Source organism: Eptatretus burgeri, chromosome 11 (genome assembly GCF_056783735.1).
Source record: "Eptatretus burgeri isolate ZD-2024b chromosome 11, Ebu_testis_v1, whole genome shotgun sequence".
In the NCBI taxonomy this organism is placed as follows: domain Eukaryota; kingdom Metazoa; phylum Chordata; class Myxini; order Myxiniformes; family Myxinidae; genus Eptatretus; species Eptatretus burgeri.
Window position 1 is genome coordinate 95,358,425 of NC_140971.1, and position 24,728 is coordinate 95,383,152.

The window sequence follows — 24,728 nt, forward strand, 5'->3', positions numbered from 1 at the left end:
CATGTCCGAACCAAAACTGGTGATCTGAGGTGAGGTTGTTGGAGAAAAGGAATGATTTAATATCAATTGTGATGATTGATTCCTTGACCTTGCTGATGATTGGAAGTAAGCTAATAGGTCTGTCGTGAAGGAGATCAGTTTTTGCACCTTTTTTATACAATGCAGTGATGTTGGTGGATTTCCAAGTTGATGGAAGATAACCAAACACAAATGACAGGGTGAAGAGGGTAGAGAGAGGATGTGCAAGAGCATGTTTGTAGGACATGAGCTGTTGCCATCCGGTCCAGTAGCAGAGTCAGAGTCAAATGTTGAAAGAACATTCTCTCCCTTCTCAAGTGCAAAAGACAGAATCTAGGAACAGGGGTATGATCGATAGAAAGGGGTTGAGGCACAAGTTTGGAAGCAAACGCACAAATTTGCTTCACTGCCCACAGCCTCATCACTGGACATGGAATTCCATGTCCATGGGATTCCAGGTGCTGGTGGTGTGGCAAAGGAGATTGACCATGTGATCGTTGATAGTTGCTGGAAGATGAACCAGAACTGCAGGGTCCACCGGAGTGCACAGTTCCTCAACACCGACCACAGACTTGTTGCAGCATCTCTGAAGTTTCAGCTTAAATCAAGGCAAATGGTACCTTCCCAATCTGGGATGGATGTTGACAAGCTCAGTGATAGGAGGGTACTAAAGAGTTTGCGAACAGGCTTAGTGAGGATTTGGAGGGGTTTGGGTGCTGTGGGGAATCCTGAAGAGTTGTAGAGTGCCTTCAAGACTACCATGCTTGATGCAGCTGGTGGATGTCTTGGAACCCACCGTCGGGCGAAGAGGAACGTTTTCTCCCAAGGGACACTGGATACCATTGACCAGTCACAGGGCCAGGCTTAATGGCAGAGCTGAGCTATTCAAGGTGCTGAGGTGTAAAACTGTATGTGTGCTGAGGGCTGACAAGGAGGCTTATGTGTCAGGAATTTGTGAATGGGTCAAACATCACCTGTGGATAAGTGATTCGCGTCCTGCTTCCAGAATAATTTGTGCATTGCGTTGCTCCAAGCCCATCCCTCAGTGTGCTGCTGTTTGACCAGAGGGTGGTGGACTCTTGACAGGAATCTTGAATGAAGGCCAGCTGGGCCGGTTACTTCGAGTGGCTATACCAGGCTGCAGGTGGCTATATATGCACGGCTGCATGCAGCCTATGTTGATCTCTGTAAAGCATTTGATTCAGTGAATCGAGATTCCTTCTGGAGGATTCTTGGTCTTTGTGGGGTGCCACCAAAACTGATCAATCTGATATCTGAACTCTACTCTGATACTGAGAGTGCTGTGAGATGTGGTGGTACCATCTCTGACTTATTTCCAGTTGTTGCTGGAGTTCGTCAGGGGTGTGTACTGGCCCCCACACTTTTCAGCACTTGTATGGACTGAATTCTGGGGAGGATGTCGGAGAGATCAAGTTGCGGTGCATCGTTTGGGAATGTCAAGATCTCTTGTCAAGACCTTGATTTCGCAGATGATGCAGTCATCTTTGCGGAGACTGGATATCCTCTTGGGGGCTCTCGTGGTGCTGAATGAGGAGTCTGAGCCGCTGGCACTATAGGCTTCCTGGGTCAAAACTAAGATCCAGCCTTTCACTGACATCTTGGATGCTGCTATCTTGTCTGTGCCTGTTTATGGTGAGGATGTTGAGGTCACAGAGAGATTCGCTTCCTTTGGCAGTGATATTCATGTCTTTACAGGTTGTGAGCCGGAGGTGAATAGATGTGTGAATCTGGCCTGGGGAGTCATGGATTCCCTCGGTCATGGGGTGTGGTGCTGTGTCAGTACCTGTGCAGGAGGACGATAGTCCGAGTCTTCAGGTCCTTGATGCTTCCACTCTTGCTCTCCGGATGTGAGACTTGGACTCTGACCAGGGATCTGAGATGCAGACTTAATTCTTTTGGTACCAGGTCTCCTCGGAGAATCATTCGCTATCGCTGGTCGGTCTTTGTGTCCAACGAGCGGTTGCTGAGAGAGACTCAATGAGATTTGTTACCTGCATAGTCCGTGAGCGTCAGCTGCGGCTGTATGGACATGCGGCTCGTTTTTCTGACGCTGATCCTGCTCACCAGATTCTCTCAGCGAAGGAGCCTTGTGAGTGGAGAAGGCCAATGGGCCGACCACATGTGCCTCGTGGTTGCAGCAGGTTGATCGGCATCTTGAGGAGATGGGGATGCGCCAGGCATCTGCCTGGGGGATGGCCCGATGGAGGAGTCTGGAGTACCGACGGAAAGTGGATGCACTGACGCGCTGCTCCTGCGCATGCTTCTATACCTATGCTAACCTAAAAGAGAGGTGTGGATGACCCACAAAATATTTAACGGAGAAAAAAGTAAATACCTTTTGGATTTTTTTTATTAATTTTTTTAAATGCAGTGAACAAACTTTGGTACATCACGGGTGATTAAGGTTGTGGTCACGTTTCATCGAAATTGTGTATGGATTTTCTCACAAGAAAGGAAATACCTATTTTGGGGGGAAACCAGCTCTCCCCACATCAACCCCCTTAGACCCTAATTTTTTTTTTTTTTTTAAATAGCGTGAACAAACTTTGGTACGTCACGGGTGGTGTAAGTTGTGGTGAAGTTCATCGAAATTGTTTGTGTAGTTTCAGAGAACAGTTGCAAGTATTTGCCGGCTGACGGACGGACAACGCACCATTCCATCAGCTCTCTGGAACTATGTTCCAGGTTAGGTAGAAAACATACTTTTCTAAAACCCCTCAAAATGTACGCTATGCATCACACTCATCTACTCTTCGTGTGACACCTGTGCTTGCACCCTGTCTGTGAATGCTTTGAAGTCTGGGTCGTAGTTTGAGATGGCCAGTCTCGTAAGGTCCCTCAAATAGGCGTCTGTGAGATGAGTGCAACACTTGGACTTGATTATTTTCATCTGGGAAAAAGCCATCTCGCAGAGGTATGTGGACCCAAAGTAGGCCTTCACCTTGGGTGCACAAGCTGTCATAAGAGGGTACTTCTGTCTGTTTACAAGCCCCCAAAACTGAAATTTTGCTGTCAGTTCTCTAAGTTCATTTTAAGAAAAGGATTTGAGATGAACAATGATTTGTTCCATCTTGTCTACCTCCTGAAATCGTCTGTTGAATTCCTTTTTCAATTTGGTCAGGTGGTCACATAATTTTGTTTTTTTGATGGAACCCTTTCTCTTTGACGTTTTGTCGGAATTTCTCCCGACTTGGGAAGTGCTCTGTCGTGTTGTTCTTTAACTGGAAGGACCACAGGCCCAGCTTCTCTTTGCCCAGCTTCACTTTACCCAGATTCACTGCACTGATCATGTGACGAGTCTCTGTCCCTCCCCTGCAGTTAACGATTCAGCTCGTTCAAGTTTGGCGGTATGTCAAAGAAATCCCAAGTCTCCTTTGTTGTTCAGTCTTTGAATGCCATGCGAACGAAAACAATCAGCTGGGCCGTATCCATCATGTCCACTCATTCATCAGACTGTAATGAGAAACATTCACAGTCTGAAGTCTTGGTGTATTTGTAGACAAACCTCCCCGGACAACGATTACACCCTTCTGGCTGCAGTTGAAGCACCAAGCGGCATGTTCTTGATGGCTGTTGTTATCGCATGTTTGTTTTTAAAGTCTGAACAAGGTGTCAGCAGCAGCAACCCTTGTTGCCTCCTTGATGACTTTGCCTTCGGTAAATGCTTTCTTCCGTTTCGCCAGAAGATGGCTTACACCAAAAGATGCCTCTGTGCTCACCTTGCCTTCAGCCACAGGTTTTGAAAAGAGCTTTGCCTTTCGGCACAGGTTTCCACTGGTGACTGTTGAACTTTCAAAATTCCCTTCAACTCCCCAGTCGTCTTCGTCCGAATCATGCTATTTAAAGGAAAATTTTCTTGAAATTTTCCATGCATTGTCTTGTGCTGCCATTCCAAATTACCTCTTTTACTCAAGGCTACATTGGTGACAAAGGAGACAGATGCTCTTGTCTTTGATATTTGTTAAAAGAAATTCACCCTCCCGTTCCAGGTGGAAATTGTAGGTTTTTTGCCCTCTTTTTGGATGATCCTGGCCCTTCGCTCCTCCTTTTGGATTTAGGAAATTGATGTTGAAAACAAGAAAAAATAAAAATAAACCAATGTTACCCGCAGGGTGACTCGTATCTTGCCAAAAGGTGACCACGTGTGACTTCTTTAAGGTCACACTGAGGTGAACAGAGCTGCTATCCACCAGGAGAGACTCCTTGAGGAATATCTGCCTACGAGAGATTCCGATGAGAATCGTTCTACAGAGTTACCATGAAAAATATGCTTTTGCCTCATAACGTCACCAAATGACGTCATAATGTCTCAAGCTTGACATATCTAGAAAGCACTCATCGAGGTGTTCAATTTGAGGTACTACACGATATGGTTCCTAAAACTTGAAAATTTGACCTTGGGGTCAAATATGTTTGACCTGAGGCTAACCATGAAGGTCAAGGCCAATCGCCACCAAAAATTAATCAGCTGAGCGCCAGACCATGAACTATATTCCCATGAAGTTTGAAGACTATCCGATCAAAATTACTCAAAAAATAAGGGTTTCGTCGACTCCCCTGATTTGCGACAGTGACCTTGACCTTCAAAATTTTGTGCACTGAAAGGGACCTCTTTCAGCCTCTGATATGCGAAGTTACAAAAATTTCCGATGATAACTGTGCTCAGCAAAATTTTTTATACGTGATTACAGACAAACAAACAACAAAAAAAAAACATTCAAGCTGACTAACATATCTTGCAAAAACTTCGTTTTGGCAAGATAATGAAAAGCCCAGCTTATTCCATATTTTGGTGGTTCGACAACAGGCAATGAGCCACTAACAACTGTCCAGTGTCTGCGTCTTAGTTGGATAATTGATTTGTCATTAAAACGCAAAGAATTTCTGATTCGCCTGTGCACCGACATTGAGCTTTTTTTTTTTTTTTTTTTTCTTTGTTTGTTTCACTGTCGAGCAGCTTGCATTTGCCACCCACAGCTACCATAGTTTTAAATACAACCACCTTACAGAATCTCTGCTTATCCCACTGTCTCTCTCTCTCCCCACTCTCTCCCCTCTCTCATTTATATATTTCTACACTTCAGAAAAATATTTTTTAGCGACTGTTCCAGATTCTGGGATCAACCTGTCGATTGCGATCGACTGGTTGGAGACCACTGATTTAGGGGATGCGCTGAGGGGAAAGCGTTGAGATGGTGGATGCAGAAAGAGGGGCATGAAGCTTTGAGGGTTTGGGTTCTTTGGATGCTTTTTCTGATTCCACATTCCCAACTTTGACAAACGGAGGTAATGATCATGGGATGTGAGATAACATTGCTGGTTAAACACATGGAGGAATGCAGCGCTAGCGCTGTATGAGGGGGGAGGGAGGAGTAGAGTCGTGGGGGAGAGAGGAGTGGAAGGGGAAGGTTGGTAGATTATGCGCAGAACATGCAAACAGCTCAGAGCTAGAAGGGCACTTGGTCAAGCGCATTCCTCCGCCAGGCTGATTAGTTTACATTTTATATCCTACTGATGGGCCGGATTCGGATCTGAACTAAAATTTAATTTGCTTGTTCTTGTCTCCTAACCAACTCATCGACCAAGTTTCGTCTGAATCTGTCCACAACTTTTTTGAGATATCGTTTTAGTCCTATCACTCAATGGTGAAGAATCACTTAAAAATATTCTCAAATCCGGATCTTCACCAAAATCGAATTCTTCCTTGTTACATACCCAAGCTCTCCACCAAGTTTCGTCCAAATAAATACACAACTTTTTGAAATATTCTGTTCACAAACAAACAAGAAAGCTATGCATTTTTCAAAATCCAAAAAACAAGCTTTGACCTTGAAAAAATAATTGGTTGAATTCAATGACCAAATATGCAAATCCTCTTCAAATCTCAAGTCAATCGGATGAAAACTGACAATTTTAGAAATTTGGCCTGTGTTGACCTTTCGGCCTATGTTAACCTCAAAAATACTTGTTCATTGAATTCAGTGACCTGACATGCAAATCCTCTTCAAATTTCAAGTCAATGGGATAAAAATTGAGGATTTTAGAAATGTCACCGAAGTTGTTGACCTTTGGTCTCTGTTGACCTTTTGTTCTATGATGACCTCAAAAATAATTTGGTGATTGAATTCAATGACCAAATATGCAGCAACTCTTCAAATTTGAAGTCGATCGGATGAAAATTGACGATTTTAGAAATTTGACATTTGGTGACCTTTAGCTAACGTTGACCTTTTGACCTCAAAAGCAATAGGCTTCTTGCTTATGAGGAACTCCACTATTTGGTGAAGTTTCATGAATATTGGTTTAAAATTGTGACCTGTCGGCGATTGACATACATACAGACAGACAGCAGAATAACGCACAAGACCAACCAATGTACTTTTTAAAATCTTTCATTTTTCGCAAGTAAGAAACATCGAGACGGGGGGTGAAAACATAACCTCCATCCACCTTCGGTGGCAGTGGTAAAAAAAAAAAATCCTTTTGAAGAAGAAGACGAATAAGAATAAGAACATGTGAAGCATTTATGAAGGAGATACAAGAGCTATACCATAAAGCATTCTTTAAAATGTTAACAAACAAAAAAAAGTAGTTTATAATTTATTGAGATTCAGTTTGGAAATGAGAGGGGGAGGATGGAGAATGAGACACAGAAGGAAATTCAAGTAGAAATGAGAAACATTCTGGAGTGAAAATATAATTTTTTTAATTTTATTTTATTTCAATTATTTATTGTATGTGAGGAGAGGAAGTAGGATAGCGTTGAGGAAATAGGCGCACGATACCGGAGAATGTACCCAGGATAATAGCAGATAGCAAGATGCACTTTCTATCGGAGGGAAGGCCACTCAGGCCTTGACAATACGAAACAAACAAAACGAATGGCAAAAACAACGAACAAACAAACATGAAGTTTTGCACGGATTACAACAAACGCCGAGACTAAGATGCAACAACAAAAACCCAATGGATCTGGTTGAAAAACTCAGCTTTATGAGGCTGAAAATGAGGAGCTCAGATTAAAATCCTGAACCAAAAGTCTTGATACATGTTCAGAAAATTGTCAGAACTATTGACGGTGTCCAAAGAAGTGCAGGTTTTATCTTGGAGGTACGTCGATGCTCTTATTGCCAACATAGACCAAACTTTTCAGATTTTGCAGAAGTTTTGTCTTCTTTTTCAGCAGACTGAAGTCCTGGTACGTAATTCCTACCAGCAAGAAGAGCCCAAACTCAGAGAAACCGGGACAGAGAAGCCGAAAGCACTGTGGCATGAGATGAAATGTCACATAATGGATGTTGTGAAGCCAAATATGCTTGTAGATGTGAAGTCTGGCTGGAACAGCAGTGATTGCTACTGAGTGGTCGCTGACTCACCTGAGAAATACCATAATCAGACGCACCTTTTTCCCCCACTTATCTTGCATATATATCCAAGATAGTTGCATCACTTCCTTTCTCAAATGCATGGCCTGAAGGATCTCCTGAAAACTGTTGAAAGCAAACTTTGAAGCATGCTGACTGGCTGTTGCAAGCCGTTCACCATGTGTGCATTGATGCCCCAGCTCGTGATCTGCAGAATGTGAAGCGATTGCCAAAAAAAAAATACACCCCCAAAAAACTGCAGTGCATTCCTGGCTGAAAAACAGAAATCAAAGGAAGCTGCCAACAACAAAAAAGCTCACATTTTGGTGAACTAAAGTGTCTGATGCAGGACATTCCAAGGAGATGTAGCTCTCAGACAAATACAGGATGTCAGTGTGTGGACAGATTCCACAATGTACTTGACAGAGTCTGAAATCTGAGAACAAGTGAAACTTGCTGCAAAACATGTTATTATTATTATTATTATTTTGAAGACCAGGATGATTCTGACGAGGTCTTGGATTGCCCTGATGATTGCTGGTGTTGGTTGTATATCTGATGTACGGCGGCCAGCCCTTGCTGTGAAAAAAAAACTGTTTGGAAGAGTTCACAACTGCTTTCAAAGTACTTGTTTGGGGTAGGAAACGATGATTATTTTGTGAAAAGGTGCTTTGGTTGAACAATACATTTTGACTTCGTTTTTCTTTTTTAAGGGTGAAAATGAATTTTCCAAGGGTTTTTTATTTTATTTTTGGTAGGGGGAGCTGGGGGCAGCACGGTCCATTTGTTCCTCTTTTTTTTTTCTCTCACCTGTTGAACCAACTTCCCCAGTCTGTTCAGTCCTCCATTCCTCCCTCCAAGGTTTAAAGGCAGCTATTCACCACAACCTCCCATTGGTCAAACCCCATCCATACTCATGATCTTTTCTGCCCCCAAATTACCCCATTCCCAAGTACTCCCTTTTTCAGGTTATTGTGATTTCCCCCCCCCCCTCTCCCTCATCTCTTTTTGTTCTTAGTTGGTGGTTGGTTGGTTCCTTTTTCCGTTTCATCCCCGCTTTCCCCTTCCTCTTCTTGCTGTGTTTCATTCATCCTGTGTGCAGCTTGTTCACTCCCATGTGTCGTTGTCCCTCTACCCTTGATCTCACTCTCTCACTTCCACTCTGCTGTTGGTATTTCCCCCTTTCCATTTTGTTCCCTTTTATTCTACTTCAGCTCTTCCATGAGCCTCTCATGTATACAAAAATAAAAATAAAACAAATACTCCATACCTGCAGCACTCACAAACCATTGAGGTTTTTCATGGGTTACAACATGACCTCTTCAAATATTATTCGTAAGCATGTTACAAAAAAAAAAAAACTTGGTGAGAAGATGAGACTATGCCTCACTGAACTCTGCAATTAAAATAAATAAATAGTCAGTCGCCTACCTTTTCAAATTGGCTGTCCACTCGAATATTCAATGGAAATCCTGTGCCACCACTACACAGGTGCAGAAGTTTTGATGTCTTCTTTAGATTTTGGTGTGTTTATCGACACCTCAACATTGCTCAACAATGTTGCAGCTGTTGTGGTGCTACTTATTAAATTATTTTCAGTAAATAATCAAACAAAGAAAATTGCACCAACACTTTCCTCCATCTGGCATACCATGAATTTCAGGCTCTGCCTGTTTATTACGTGGGAATCGACGATGGCTGGAATTTATCATCAGTTATTTGGGGATGTCCCCACCTCCCAGCGAATTGTACCAACCAAGGCTTGTGACGGCCAAGCAGTTCATATTACAAATGGTAAACTTTCCAACAAAAATGACTTCAAATGGTTGGAGTTTCCTTCAAATCAAATCAAATCACATCATCGTCAACAATAACTATGAGCAGGTGTGGTAAACTATCTTCACCAATTAGTATCATTTGTACATAGGCCTAAAATGTGTTTTTATTTTAAGCCTTGCTTCTGTAGTGGGCTAAATGGTTGAGACCACACTGATTATACTTTCGGTATAGTAGGTTTTAGACAGCAACCTTCCAGGGTAGTACTACCATCCTGACTTGGGAACGTTTATAAGTGGTGCCCAGAGCCATCCTGCACTTTCCGTGTCAGTATTGCTGGTCTTGCTTTCTGTCTCGTGCAAACTAAGCCACTGGGCTAGCTTTAATTTCTTTCTCCCGTGCATCATTCACTCATTCTACTCACTTTCACATATCTTTGCATTCTTTCTCATTCCTTTCATTTTCTTAAAAGCCACCAATTACAAACATGGAAAAGTCCAACAAGTTTGTGGCCCCTTGTTCCCAGGATTATGGTGTGCGAAGAATCGCTGGAGTCCTGTCTGTCTCTGCTGCCGAGGGGAGGGATCAGGCAGTAGTAGTCATATCAGTCTCTCCCAAGACCCTTGCCTTTCCAATAAACTTGACTTTTTCTATTCATTTCACCAATATTCATGGTATTTCTTCTAAGGTTTCCTCTGTTGAACACCATCTAGTTAGTACCTCCCTAATATCTTGCTTCTCTCAGAGACACAACTGTCAAATGATGTTCTTCTTGATTCCTCTCATTTCAAACTAGAATGGCATGCGATAGAGCTTGTAGTGTACTTTTCATCAGTGCCAACTTGTTTGTATTTTTACATCATGAACTTTGTTCCATTTACTTGTCCAACCAATGACAGGAGTGTAGGCACGGTGTTTAATCTGGTTTCTCACCAATCATTTTGCTCCACACTTCACTACCGGGCTCAATGACCTCCCCCTCAGGGGACGAGAAGATGTGAAGGCTTCATTGAGAGTGTGAGGACACCGTCCTAGTGGCTCGCTATTTACACCATCGTGGAAATGACTCACGTACTTGAATTTTACTGGCGTGAACCTAAAGTTTGCTGGAGTTCATTGGAGTTGAACCATGTTCGCGGAGCTTTGCTCTCTTCACTCGTGGAGCTTCGTGCCACATGTCGCGTTTGCGACCCTATCTTCAGTGGGTCTTCACTCCTTTCGCCCGCACGACTACGATCATTGCGCCCCTTTTAGTGAGCAGCTTATTGTCATGGAGATTGGTCATTTATGACGCCCAAGTGGATCATATTATTTTTGTGGACACGACTCCACAAAATCCCACTGATGACGATATCAAATCCCACTGGTGACACGCCATTTCTTTATTTTTATTGAAATAGTCACCAGTACTCAAGCTTAACAGCTTATGGGGCACCGCTCAGACTGGATGAAGTCATCATCCGTTAGCAGTGAGTGTAAGTCAATAACTCGATTTTCTATAAGCACATACCTGCGCCAGGCTGAACAGTTTGCATTTTGTATCCCACTGATAGGCTGGATCTGAATCAAGACCTTAACAAAATCAAATTGGCTTGTTCTTGTCACCTACCCAATTCATCCACCAAATTTTGTGATAATCAGTCCATAACTTTTTGAAATAATGTGCTATATATCGTTTTTATGTCTGGTGTTGCCTTTTAATGGTTCGGGTGGTGGGCTTGGGATCCTAGGATCCTGAGTTTAAATCCCACTCGGCTGTTGAATGAATACCAGGTGGGGTTGGCTCTGCCTGTCATCCTTCCGATGTCGGCAAAATGAGTGCTAGCATGCTGGTATCCTGTGTCGGAGTGGCGACCTGTCCAGGATTGTGCCCAATAGCCAAGGAGATTGCTTCGACCGCACCAATGCTCTGCACAGAGTATGGTCCCAATGGTTGGATGGATGGATGGATATAGTTTTTGGTCCCACCTCTCAATGGTGAAGAATCACTTTAAAAATTAAAAAATTCTCGTATCTGGATCTTCAAACAAATCAAATCGATTCGTTCTTGTCACGCACTCAAGATGTCCACCAAGTTTAATCCGAATCCGTCCATAACTTTTTGAGATATTCTGCTCACAGACGTGTGAAAACATATCCTCCATCCACCCTCGGTGGCGGACGTAACTGAAACCTTCACTCTTGATTCCACTTCAAAGGAGTCTGTGCTTATTCTAACATCAATACACCTGCAGTACGCCTTGTGGACCTTGAAACTCCAAACATTGACGTCACCTGGTGAAGTAATGTTTGTCTCTCAACAATCACCATTTCTGTATTTCACCTACAACTTTTAAACTTTCTCTGACTCTCTAAATTCCTGCCATGAGGCCGTGTCATCTTCCCACCCTCAAGCTGAAGTCCTCTGTTCAGGAGACTTCAATCTATACTACAGGAAGCAGTTGAAATCTTCCCACACAGATAGGAGGAGGAGGAGGAGGAGGAGGAGGAGGAGGAGGAGGAGGAGTAAATATATCATGTTTTCCATTATTTCATGATTTTTAACAAATTATCAACCACCCTCCCCATATTCCAGATAATCACGACCACTCCCACTACTCTGGAACTGTTTTTCACCTCCAGTTCATTTTGTTATAGCTACCCAATTTCATCCCCGATTGGTTCTTCTCCCCACACTCTTGTAAATGTCTCTTTACTCACCACTACCCCTCCTCCTCCACGACCTCCACATCCACCTCTACCTCCCCCTCCTTCTCCTCTCTCAAAATGCCATTATTTGCATTTTAATGGTGCTGACTGGACTGGCTTTCAGAAATTCTATTCTGACTTTCCTTGGGAAGATGCCTCTCATCGGGTGATGCCTCTGTCTCTGCAGAGCATATAGCTGAAGTTATTGTTGAAAGAATGCAGGCTTGTATCCCCTTCTCTTTGAAGATTATTTTTTTCTTCTAATTCCTGGTTCAACCATTCCTGGAGACATCTTGTAGGAGGAAAGTTTCTGTTAAGCAGTTTACGTCTGGTTTGTCAGTGGCAACCTGCACGGAGAGATCAGTCAGGTTCGAGCGAAGGCCTCGGATGTTTGAGGACCCCGGACTTCTGCTTAAAAACCAAAACTTTTCCTCTTTTCTGGAAACGTGCATTCGAACAGCCGATTGTAAAGAAGGGTGATCATTCAAACCCTTCAAAGTACCATCCTATTGCTCTGAATTCTACTATTTCTAAAGTCTTTGATCATCTTCTCAATTCACATTTCCTTCTTCACTTTGCTCTCTCATAGCTCGCTTTCACTCCGGCCGTTCTATCTTGTAATTGTTGAAAGTTTGATAGTTCTTCCTCTTCCTCCTTCCTTACCAACAGTGGTGTCCCACCTCTGTTTTGTCTCCTACACATTTTCTTATTACTACCCTCAGCAGAGGGGAGGGTATTGCATTTTGGGTCTGTCTGTCTGTGTTTGTTTGTCCGCACAGAATGCGAGTGCTTTTCTCTGCATCCGCTTGTCGGATTAACACAAAATCTTCATCATAGGAGCGGCTACACGTGTAGAATGTTTTAATGATAATTATGATGTCATAGGTCACATGGTGTGACAGCCATGTTAGAAAAAAGGTAAAACGATGGATATCTGAAACCGCACCAAGGAAAAAATTGAAACTTGGCACATGGGAAGTATGCCATGTGGGGAATAAGTGGGATGTTTTTTTTGGCTCACCTGGACCATAGTTGCGGGGAGCTTATGGGATGGTACGTCGTCCGTCCGTCCGTCCCTTCGTCCATAAACACTTGCAACTTCTCTGAAACTACACACATGCTTTCGATGTAACATGTCCACAACCTTCATCACCCGTGATGTACCAAAATTTGTTCACTATATGAAAAAAAATTGGGATCGAAGGAGGTCTGTGAGGGGGGTTGTCCCCCCCCCCAAAATGTGCATTTGCTTTCTTATTCGAAACCACACACACAATTTCGATGAAACTTGACCAAAGTCAATTGATCTGCAGCTGCTCACCTGCTTTGCCTTGCACGTCAAATCGATGCACGGCGATCACGATCCTGGAGTATGTGCTTGCACCCACTGTTGCCCTTTGCTGATGTCTTTCTCTTAGTCTCATGCCGACGTCACTTAGACACCGTTGCTTATGAAGCATCAGCAAGTTGAGCTGTCTTTGTCACGAGAGCTCCTGCAAAACGTTCCCCAACAATCACCCCTCTTTCAATCGCTGATGTGTCCTCTTGCATCCATGATGGCCATGATTTTATGCAACCAGTCCTGTGCAACGTTTTTATACTTGACCCTCAGCATGCTGGGATGTTATTTGCTTCATTAACACGTGGGCAGCACCTGTGTGGAAGCCGTTGCTTTCGATACACTTGGTGTCCCTCATTTACCCAGGTGTTTCCAATTTTGTTTTTAATATCTATATATATTTCTTTTTTGTCCACTGCATGTACGTCTCGTTTATCATGACTACCTTCACAAATTTGGATTTTTAACAGGATTTTTCTGTGTGGCAAATGTAATGAAGTTAAGTGTATTCTTCTAAAACTCAAAATTCCTTCCCATTTCCCTTCATACAACTCTGCTCAATTTTCCCATCTCTGTTGAAGGCTCTACAATTTTACCACTCGGTGCAGTAAAAACATACCCAATGTTATTAGTCACATCATATGTACTTTGGAAACCATTTCTTTTCTTACCATAAATGGATGAAGTGTGTGTGCGTGTGCGCGCGTGTGTCTGTGTGCGAGGAATACTTTTGTCTTGATTACACACGATTGAAATGTACCTTTTGACCCTTTAGATTTCTGAGACCCCTTCAAACTTTGAAGACCCTTTAGACACCTAAATAACCTGAAGTTCCCACAGACCCAAAAGACCCAAAGACCCCTAAGGCTGTAGACACGAGACCCTTTAAGACTTGACTACACTACAAAAAATCCGTTAGAATTCCAATGTTTTAAACGGACACACCATGTTAAGGTATATAAAACAGCTTAATACGTCGTTCTACCACGACACGGCATTATAATTACAAGACATATGGTGATGGTGATAATAATAATAATAATAATAATAATAACGAACTTATAATACCTGCACTGGCCCCCAAACACATCTGGGCTTAGTGTGGGCTTAGTAAAAAGGCAAGCTAATGCTGAAGCATTGCAGCAGGTGGGTATGCAACAAGGCTGTGAAGACCAATGAAAAATTGGTCCGTCGGACCAACGGGCTCACTAGTTGTACAAATAGCTAAGTCTGCCGCGAAGAAACTACGAGTCCGGTTCAGATGTCAAAGATTCTTCTTATCTGAACAGTTGCTCCGATTAAATTAAGGATTGATTCGTCCTTGTATCGAGTACTGCTCTCACAGTTCGAGCTCTGCATACCTACCGACTCGACAGAGTTGAATCTAAAGAAATCCGACTCATCAACTCTCCCAATCTGACCTCAAAACTCAACATGCTTCAAGTACACCATCATGTTTGCTCTGTTTCCCTTTTCCATAGATACTCGCATTGAAAGCGGCACTTCGTTGATGATAGTTGAACAACACAACTTCTATGCTATGTTACAGCACAGTAATACAGTTTATTGACTATCAATATTTGCAATTTTTTTTATATGTATTCCAGAAACATTTTGTTTACTGCGAACAACCCAGCATTCATTGCAGTAATACACACACTTATTTACCATAAAACAACATTATTAATTTGTTTTATGTTCCCAGAGATTAGAGATTACATTGTCATCCCAATGTCTTGCATCTGGCATTCAGCCTATCACATACAGATGTCAGATATATCAAGGGAGGTGCGAACCACCCCTCCCTCTACATGGGACGGTTTCTCTGCATGCAACTTTAACACAGGGGTTGAAAATTTGTTTATTGGCTGCAAATTTCAGAATGGGTTATGGTGTCCAACTGCCATCAATGAAGCGATGGGATGGATTGAGGGCTGGATGCCTCCTCCCAGCCCTAAGGCATCAAGCCGAAAACCCCCCCTCGACACACCTCCTGCGACAACTCCTCAACCCCCCTCCCCCACTTTCCCAAAGCCTCAGCTTCCCCCTTCCAAATCTGTCCCATCTTTACTCTCCCTCCCATTCACAACCCCAACTCTGTCCTTCCCTCCTCCCCCTTCCCCACTCAGAAAAGTAAATAGCGGAGTACCTAATGCCTATCACGTGATTACCGACTTCACAGAAACCCGCCACAGTCGCCTGTCCAACTCGCAATCCCGCGAGATATGCGGAAACCCCATGGCATTTCAACTCTCAAGTACCAGAACCATGAGCAGGCTAATTGTGCCAATAAACAACCTGAAATCAATTATCTTCTTTCTGATTTATATGTACACATCGTTAAAAGTAAATAATGAGGAATGTTTTATTTCACAATATCGTGAGATTCCCATCAGTCCTCAACAAAGACCTTTACAAGCCGGTAGGCGACGAGGGATCCGCTAGGATCGAAGCGCTGGAGACGATGCTTTTCATTCTGACCGATCCACCGACGAAGATTCATTGCCAAGACGTATTGGTTCACATACAATTGTTCCTCTGCCTGGCAAGATTTTTCCTATTGCGTATTTTGCCAACTGGCACTCCTCATAAAAAATGACGGTAAATAGACACCCTATTTTTGAAGGACTACCATTTGAAAAATAAAACCAAAATCAAAAATCTGCTCGAGCAAAATTTTCTAAAGATCTCGAAGTGTTTAATTCCGAAGTCTCGTTTCTCCACATTCAAAACTGCAGGACAAGTATTGAAAATAGTGAACGCGGTTTTTCGGCCGCTGCATAGCAACGCGTGGTTACTTAGCAACGAAACTCAAACGCGCACACTCCCAGCCCATATGGCACCTGGTTGCCAAGTTTCATCGAAATCGGTTTGCTAGTTTGTGCTGTGGAGCCTTGCGTTGCAGACACACACACACACACACACACACACACACACACACACACACACACACACACACACACACACACACACACGGAAAACCCGACAATAAGGGATATTTAGCGAATCCAATAATGACGTGGGTTTTATGCGCTTTGGTTTGAGTCGTTTAAGAAAAAAGTCAGAAATGATAGCAACGACCTGTGTGTACCCTCCATGGTAAAAGCCCTGCTTGAGAGAATGCCGCATATTCACTCGGGTCATGTATAAACAACAGACCGCTGCCTTGATTGCTGAAGCCTTTCTTCACAAGGCTTGTGATGCCTATCGGCTCAAAATTATTTTAATTATCGCCTTGGTCGTTTTACACTGACGGGAAAACTTGTAGGGTGGACATAGAGATTGTGAACATGACATCTCCAAAGATGTCTTTGAAATTGTGGGTAGAGTCGGATGAACTCGGATGTACACATGGTTCCTTTTTGTCCCCTGCCCCTCCGCCAAGGTCGGAGATGAGGGACATTGAAATGAGCTCTGTCCGACTGACCGACCGATCACTTGTCCGTGTACTTTTGTGTCCGTGATATTTAAAAAAAACTTTTAACATTTAACCTTCATATTGCAGATATTTCTATTCCTCCTGACATTATCTCAACCTGATTAGATCATGGCGGTGATTGGCTGAATTCTGTTGCCATGGCAACCATCTCGTTAACTTTGCTTGTGTACCCGATATTTCCAAAACGGTTGAAGATTCAGCTTTCATATTGCACAGACCTATTCTCAAGTAACCAGAATGGAATCGATCTGTATAATATACCACCCAAATGGTGGGGGACCTGGAGTATCAGCTCCTTGTTCTGTTTTATTGAAGGTGTGGCCTCTGAGGACGATATGTTTAAAAACAAAAAATCACCCTGGTATTGTTTTACATTTTTTTAAGCTGTTGATCAATTCGGAGAAACTCTTCGCATCGTCATGTGTTTGATTGAAATGCTGTACACCTTGATTTCCAAAATGTTCTGAAAATGGCAATGGACTTTTGGACTTTATTTGTGGACATATGCTGATGAAGAACATTGTTTTGTTTGTGTCATGTGCAGCCTACCCGAGGTACTTGTGCAGAATGTCTTTCCCATCCACGCATCAACATCAACACCGCATCTCAAACAGAGTTGCTGGGCATGGACGGCATCGATGAACGCGTTTCCACCAATATAGTGCGACATCGAGTCAGGTGTGGTGGTTTCAAGAGTGTTGATGACCTTGGTTGTGTCTGTGGAATGAGTGCAGCACTCCTTGAACGAATTCGGCCGCAGGTGTTTGCTGGACTCATGAGGCCTGCTTCGTTTTGTGGAGCTCGTGGTTGTGGCGTTGGTCTGTTTCACCACGCCACAAGCAGCCCAACGTCACGAAGTCTTCAATGTGTTGGTCAGGCCACTGTAGCGGTGACAAGAGCATGCAGCTCTATTCCTCGTCTCCAGGCCAAGGAAGATGGCAGTGTTGGGAGCAACAGCACAAGCGAAGTGTTTCCTTACACCAGGATACATGAACCAGACTGTGGACTCGTAACCTGGCAATGCCATACGCACACCACCCGCTCTGTATCTTCATCTGGCACAAGGCCCGCTTTTCCTGTGCCCGAAAAGCTCTTGTCATGGTCATCACCAGCTGTGAATTGGGCCAATGCATCTCAACCAAGCCTTGCCATGATGGCCAGGCCCGGAGGCCTGTTTTCGGTGCGCCCGGTCACCCGACCATTTAACGGATTTTACAATGGGCGAACAGTGGTGCGTGTAGCCAGCTGGAACGTGCAGCGATGCTCTCAATCGAAGGTCTCGAACCCTGGGGTGCGAGAAATTCTATGCATGAGTATATTGGAAAATGGGTACGTACAGCATGGGCCACATTGTTTTATGAAGGTATAATTTACATCAAAAGTTGTACATGTTTCTTTTCATTCAAGTTCAATCAAGCAACTGCATTTTGATAGCTGTTTTCCATTTTGCTATTACATCCTGCATATAATTCCACTATACTCTTATTTCTTAGGGGTAATGATATCATGATTATTATTATTATTTCGGTGAAATATTGGGATTTCTTTAATCTTACTACCTCACAACCTTGTCATGTATGAATGCTTTTCCTCCATTCTCTTTGCTCCTTTGTCTTCCATACCTCATTTTTCTTTTTTACTATTCTCTGCATTGCTCTCCCCTTTTTTTTTTTTAGTGATTTTTTGTTTTTAGATCCTCGTGGAGGATCTCTAAGTCTTACTCACGTTGTTGTTCTTGTGGACTTTTTTGTTTCACAGCCTACAGTTTTCATCGAAACTTCCTGAAACTTGGCGTACATATGTAAAAATACCCCGCGCAGACAGTAACGATCTCCGATTTTGAAAATTCCTCCAAGAAAAAAAAGTTATGACGTCAAAATATCTCCGCTAATGGAAATCGCCAAAAAATTTATCTCCGAAACTGGGCAAGCTTTTTGAATTCTGTTTGCGGGAATTGAACAGGGCATTATCACAGATGAATTACCGCACATATGATACATCACTATGACGTCGTATCAATTTTTATGACGTCATTCCTATTTTTTGACTTTTTGTTTCACAACCCAGAGTTTACATCAGATCTTCGTGAAACTTGCCATGCATATGCAGAAAGCCCACGCGCAGACAGTAACCATCTCCGATTTTGGAAATTCTTCCTAGAAAAAAAAGTTGACGTCATAATACCGCCGCTAATGGAAATCGCCTATACCATTATCTCCGAAACTAGGCAAGCTGTTTGAATTTTGTTTGCGGGAATCAAGCCGGGCATTAGCACAGATAATTTATTGCAAACCTGATACATCACAATGACGTCATATTCGTTTTTTATGACGTCATTAAGAGGACGAGGATCTTAGCTCATTCGAGTTTATTTTTTTAAATGATACACTCCACTTCCTTTTGTCAATTTTTATTTTCTTTTGGTTGTTATTTCCATTTGTGGGTTTCAGTAGGTGGGAGGGAGTTCTCCCAGAACTCAATCTCCATGTCCTATTTTTTTGGTAAACGATCATGATTCATGAACTAAACTGTGAAGTTTCGTTCTCATAGCCTCAGTCCAAGGACTCTTTTTAAAATCTTCACTGAACCTCTGACTGCCTCCACTTGTAGCTCATTTGTAGTGATATTCCCCAGAATGATTTATAATTACCCTGGAAGGGTTTTCTTTATCATTCATGTAGCTCCAACTATCACTGGTATGATTTCAGCTTTCTTCAATTTCCAAATCCTCTTGACCTCATTTTTCAGGTCCTAGTATTTGGTCATTTTCCTGATTTCTGTAGCATTTAGTCCAAAGTCATTGGGAAATGAAACCTCGATCAAAAATGCTGACTTTTCCTTTTTGTGGATGAGCACTATGTCCGGACGCAATGCTTTGTTTGCAATGTGCACATTTGACGGGATCATCTTGTCATGCATGAGCACTTTTATTTGTTCATTTGTTTTTTCATGATTGTTGTGGGACTGGGATGTTGAAATGTTTACAGATGTGCCAGTGGATAACTCGACAGACGCTGTCATGTGTTTTTGTGTACAGCTGTTCTGACATGAGTTTTCTTTTTTTCAGTTTTTTTTTTTACATCCCGAAGGGAGGTGACCGGTACTTTCTGTTTCTTCCCCACAAAACCTGCATTTGTCCGATTGGCACAATCCCGCTATTTTCTTTAAAGCATTAATGTAGTGCCCTTGGTCTTTGGCATTAATGTTGACTCGTTCTTCGTCCCAACTAATTTGACCTTTTCTTAGCCATTCCAAAGAGCCTTGTCGATCCATATCCTGCCTGTCAAGATATGAAATTTTTTTTTTTAATCTTCCTGCTCTTTTGTCATTCTTGCATTTGTCAGAGTATATCTGCTGATATTTCTTGTTGTAGCTTTCCTTTTTTTTTTTTTTTTTCCTTCTTTGCGATCATTGCGGCTGTGTTTGTTTCTGTTTTGTTTTCCTGTGTAGTGTCCATAATTTGCACCTGTTTTGTAAGTTTGGTGCTAAATGGATTAATGATCCCTTTTCTGGTCTGTTGTTTTATTGCTCATAGATAAATCTCATCCGGTAGTCTGAGTTTTTTTTCACATACTCCGCTAGTCCTACACACGTTGTCCTGTGTGGTTGGTTAAGTTCCATCAAACCACCTCCTCCTCGTCTCTGTAAGTACAACCGAGATGCTTCATTTTCTAGTTCTTGTATTGTTGTACTTTGATCGACTTGAGATGTTGTCTGCATTTTGTTTTCCCTTGTACAAATGCATTTGGCACATTTGTCAGGCCCAAAGTCCATCCAAATGTCCTCAGAGTACTGCTTTACTAGTTTCAGTTGATCTGCCTATTTCTTATCATTTGGGGTGAAGTTTTATATCATCCATGTACAGTAGATGTGTCACCATTCTTGTTTCTTTGGACATTTTTTGTTGCATGTCAGACTGTATCCGTGCCCTTGTTCATTGATGAGGTTACTCAGTGAGTCCAGAGCCAGGCAAAATGTGAGGGGGGTGGAAAACCTTGTAAGATACCACGCCGCATCTTTACTCATGTGATTTCAATCTTTCCTTCCAGGTCAGGTAGTATCAGAGTTGTGTTCCAGAGCGTCATTGCTTTCTCAATCAGTGTGACTATCTGGGGGTAGATTTTGTACACTCGCATGCATTTTATAATCCATGGATGTGGGACATAATCAAAGGCTTGTTTGTAATCTATCCAGGCTGTGGATAAGTTGGTTTGGCAGAGCTTGTAGTTTTCGAATTTGGTTTTGTTCAACAATGAATGGTCCATTGGTCCATAGCATCCTCTTTTGCATCCTTTCTGCTCTGCCTCTAAAGCTCCTTGTTGGGCGAGGTGGTCGTAAATTGCATCGGTGATTATACCTGTGAAAAGTTTGTATGTTGTTGTTCGGCATGATATTGGTCGAAATTTGTTGGGTAGATGGGTTTCTTCAGATTTCGGGATTAAAAGAGTGCTGCCTTCTGTGAACCATTCATCCATTGGCTGTTCCCCTTGAATGAGGTCATTTAATGCTCGAGCATCGTGAGGGTGGAGAGAAATGTGTAGTTGCTTTCACCAGAAGTTTGGAATTTCATCCGGGCCTGGGAATTTGAAGTTCGGCGTTTTTGCGAGACGTTTTCTCATTTTCTTTTCATCCATTGTCATTGGGTGCATTTCCTGCAGCTGTTGTTTTTTTCTTTTCCAAGCGTCGTATCCAATCTGCTTCCTTGTTGTGTTTGTTTTCGTCTTCAAATGTACCTTTCCAGAATATTTCTCGGTCATCTTTTTTTATGGAGAGTTCTTACCTTTTGTTTGTTTCCCGAGCTCTCGGTATAACTTTTTTTCAAGTTGTTCTCCAACTGTTGATTTTGATTTCTTCTGTTGTTGGCCTCATCATAGTTTTTTTTTAAGTTTTTTTTTTATTTCCTGCTATCTGTTGTACTTAGAGTTTATTGTGGGTTTATTTCTTTTCAATGTATATGATTGTGTGAGGAAGGATATCAATAAGGTGGGGGTGGTTGGAGAGTGGAGAGAGTTGTCTGAAGACAGAGGGAAGTGGAGGAGTATCGTGGTCAAGGCATGGCGAAACATTGGTACCATTTGGACCTCACCACTTGTAAAGGGCAGAAGAAGAAGAAAGTTTTAATGGTCTTAGGTTTCAGACCAGCTGGACTTCCGATGTAGGGATGGCACGGACACTCCATTGGTTTATTACAACACAAATGCTCAAAAAAATTCGACCAACATGCAAACTTATGAACCTATAAAGTACCTACCACACACCTGTGGACAATTTCACAGCCAACAACATTCAATAAACCTTTGGACAGCATCACTCAACTACAAAGTTGACGAACTCAAAATAGCCGTTTTATTTTGCTTCTTAAAGGAGACTGGAAGACATGTCTTGTAGCAATAAGTGTTATTTTAAAATGTGACGTGTACAAATATGACACTATTTTCTTCATCTTCTTGGACGTTTCGTTTCGATGGTACAGCCTCGCGAGCATGCCAAAGTCTGAATCCTCGGCCTTGCGTTGCATCAGTTGTGCTTGTATCTTATTTACTCGACATCCTACGGACGTAAATGTGAGGTTGACCCTGCCTGTCATGTTTCCGAGGTCGGCAAAATGAGTACCGGTGTACTGGTATAGGGGCATAGCATCAGCGGCACAGTCATACCCCAACAAAATGATAGCCACCCGCATATGGAGATAACGCACACGCACGCACACGCACATACACGCACACAAATTTATTAGTATACATATATGTATCTATCTATATATAAATATATCAACCAAAATACATGGGCAGTGAAGCCTCGATGGACCAATGTGAGTACGTCTATTAATTACGTATTATTGAACACCATGCATATCAGAACACTTAAACCCGTTCAGACCTTTAGACCCATCCCCTCCTCCCCTATCGACCCATTAAAACGTTTTAGACCCCTTTGCCCCTTTTTGACCTTTTAAGACCCTTTTGACACTTCAGACCTTTAGACCATTTTCTGACATTGAGACCCTTTCAACTCTTTCGCTCTTATTCAATTTGGAGTGCGTAGTTAAGCTACTGTACTGTACTGTACTGTACTGTACTGTGCACTCATCCACATTTTGGTGAGTAACTCGCACTGTGAACGTGTGTGAAGCCTCGTGGACACAGCCCACCACATCTCATACCCATGCCCTCATCTCGTGTCATGCCCGCTGCATCTCGCTAATCTTGCCATATATTGATGCCAAGACGCACACTACTTCTATCAATTTTATATGATGTAGTATTGGACTGTTAGTCTGTCTATTACTTACATATTCTTGCATCGTGACATGTCGAGACCATTCAATGTGACCTTCAGACCTTTCGGGCCATTAGACCTTTCAAACCTTTGTGCACTATTTGCCAAATGAAAGGTCAGTCATTGCAAATCAAACTCCACCCAGGGTTAAACTGCCAGTAATTGTATAAATACGATAATTATCATAGACGTGACGGCACGTGGTAGATTGCAGGAACTTTCTTCTATCTGCCATGGCTTGCATAGCATTTTTTTTTTCCTCCACATCTGTATAATAACAAGTAATTAAAAAATATATATATATATGTAAAATGACGTTGGGATGGTCACAATACATTATCATTTGAAACCATCCCTACATCTTTCCTTGAATAACCGATGTTCCTTGTCCATCTATGCATCCATTTACAATGATAGTGTATGTTGATTGTGTCCATGTGTGAATTTGACCAGTGAGTTTCAACATCACACACACACACACACACACACACACACACACACACACACACACACACACACACACACACACACACACACACACACACACACACACACACACACGCTTCAGCTCGTGTTTGTGGTTATTGAACCCAAATTGAGAGTCTGACAATCACACTTTAATAATGGTGCGTGCTGCTTCCTCGCTTGACGCTCAGCACGTAGGAGGATAGAGCACGCACAAACAATGTTGGGAGGATTTGTATATATGCCGTTTAGAGCATGTGCAACCAAGACGGGGAGGTGCAGGTAGATAACGCATCCTGCTGGTTATTGTGCGAACATGTGACATTTTGATTAGTAATGGGAATAATCATGAAACAAAGCACTGAGTTCCTTGCAAACCCTACAATTAAATGGATTCCTCATCTTTTTTACATCTGAGTGGTTCTTGTTTTAATATGTGTTTACTCAACACTGCGGGTGAGGCGTCTGGTGCTGACGGCATTCCACCAGAAGTATACAAGCATGGTGTTCCCCCCTCCCCCCCATTGGCTTTTGCGACTACATAAACTGTTCACTGAAATCCGAGGAGTCAGTCCCACATGATTTCAGTTGTACAAAAAGAAAGGCGACCGATCGGACGACAACATCCACTGAGGAATCCCGCTGTTGTCCACAGCCGGGAAAATTTTTGCTCACGTTATCATCAGTCAGCTATCCGGGCTTGCAGAGGAAATTCACCCGGCAATGTGGCTTTAGAACAAACTGTAGAAGAGCTGACATGGTTTTTGCAGTGTGACAAATGCAGGAAAAGTGCCGCAACCAACACAAGGACATGGACATCATTCTTGTTGATCTGACGAAAGCATTTGACTCGGTCAGCTGCCTTGGCCTGTGGAAATTACTGTGACGCAATGGTTGCCCAGAGAAGCTGGGTAACATCATTCGATCGTTTCAAGACTGTATGAAAGCGAGAGTCGTAGGCAATGGCGGTGAATCTGAGCCTTTCAACATCACAAATGGCACTTGACAAGGTTGCATCCCAGCACCAACTCTCTTCAGCATTGTGACGTGCCGCAATGATCACCGATGTATATGAAAGGACTCTGGTCTCGAGGAAGTCAACATCCACTTCCATACTGATGGCAGCGTTTTTAACCTCGGCCGTCTTGAAGCTAAGACCAAAGTCTGACTGATGCCCATCAAAGCGCTGTTGTTTGCTGACGATTGCCCGCTTGTCGCCAATATGGAGGAGGATGTGCAATGCCTGACGGACACCTTCATACGATCTGCCGACCGATACAGCTCGATTGTCAGCTTCATAAAGACTGAAGTATTGTTCCAGCCGAAACCGGATTCACAA

At 42.8% G+C, this 24,728-nt stretch overlaps 1 protein-coding gene across 8 annotated transcripts in view; it reads left to right on the forward strand.

The window, feature by feature from the left end:
* EEPD1 (endonuclease/exonuclease/phosphatase family domain containing 1) overlaps nt 1–24,728 on the forward strand; it is a 104,868-nt gene that overhangs the window by 38,619 nt on the left and 41,521 nt on the right. For all 8 annotated transcript variants that reach the window (XR_015049601.1, XM_085847495.1, XM_085847490.1 and 5 more), the window contains exon 3: nt 17,190–17,974. Coding sequence is in view for 7 of the 8 variants with exons in the window: in XM_085847495.1 (XP_085703621.1) it covers nt 17,190–17,974 (785 nt within the window). In the remaining variant the exon portion in view is untranslated. The remainder of the gene's footprint in view (nt 1–17,189; nt 17,975–24,728) is intronic.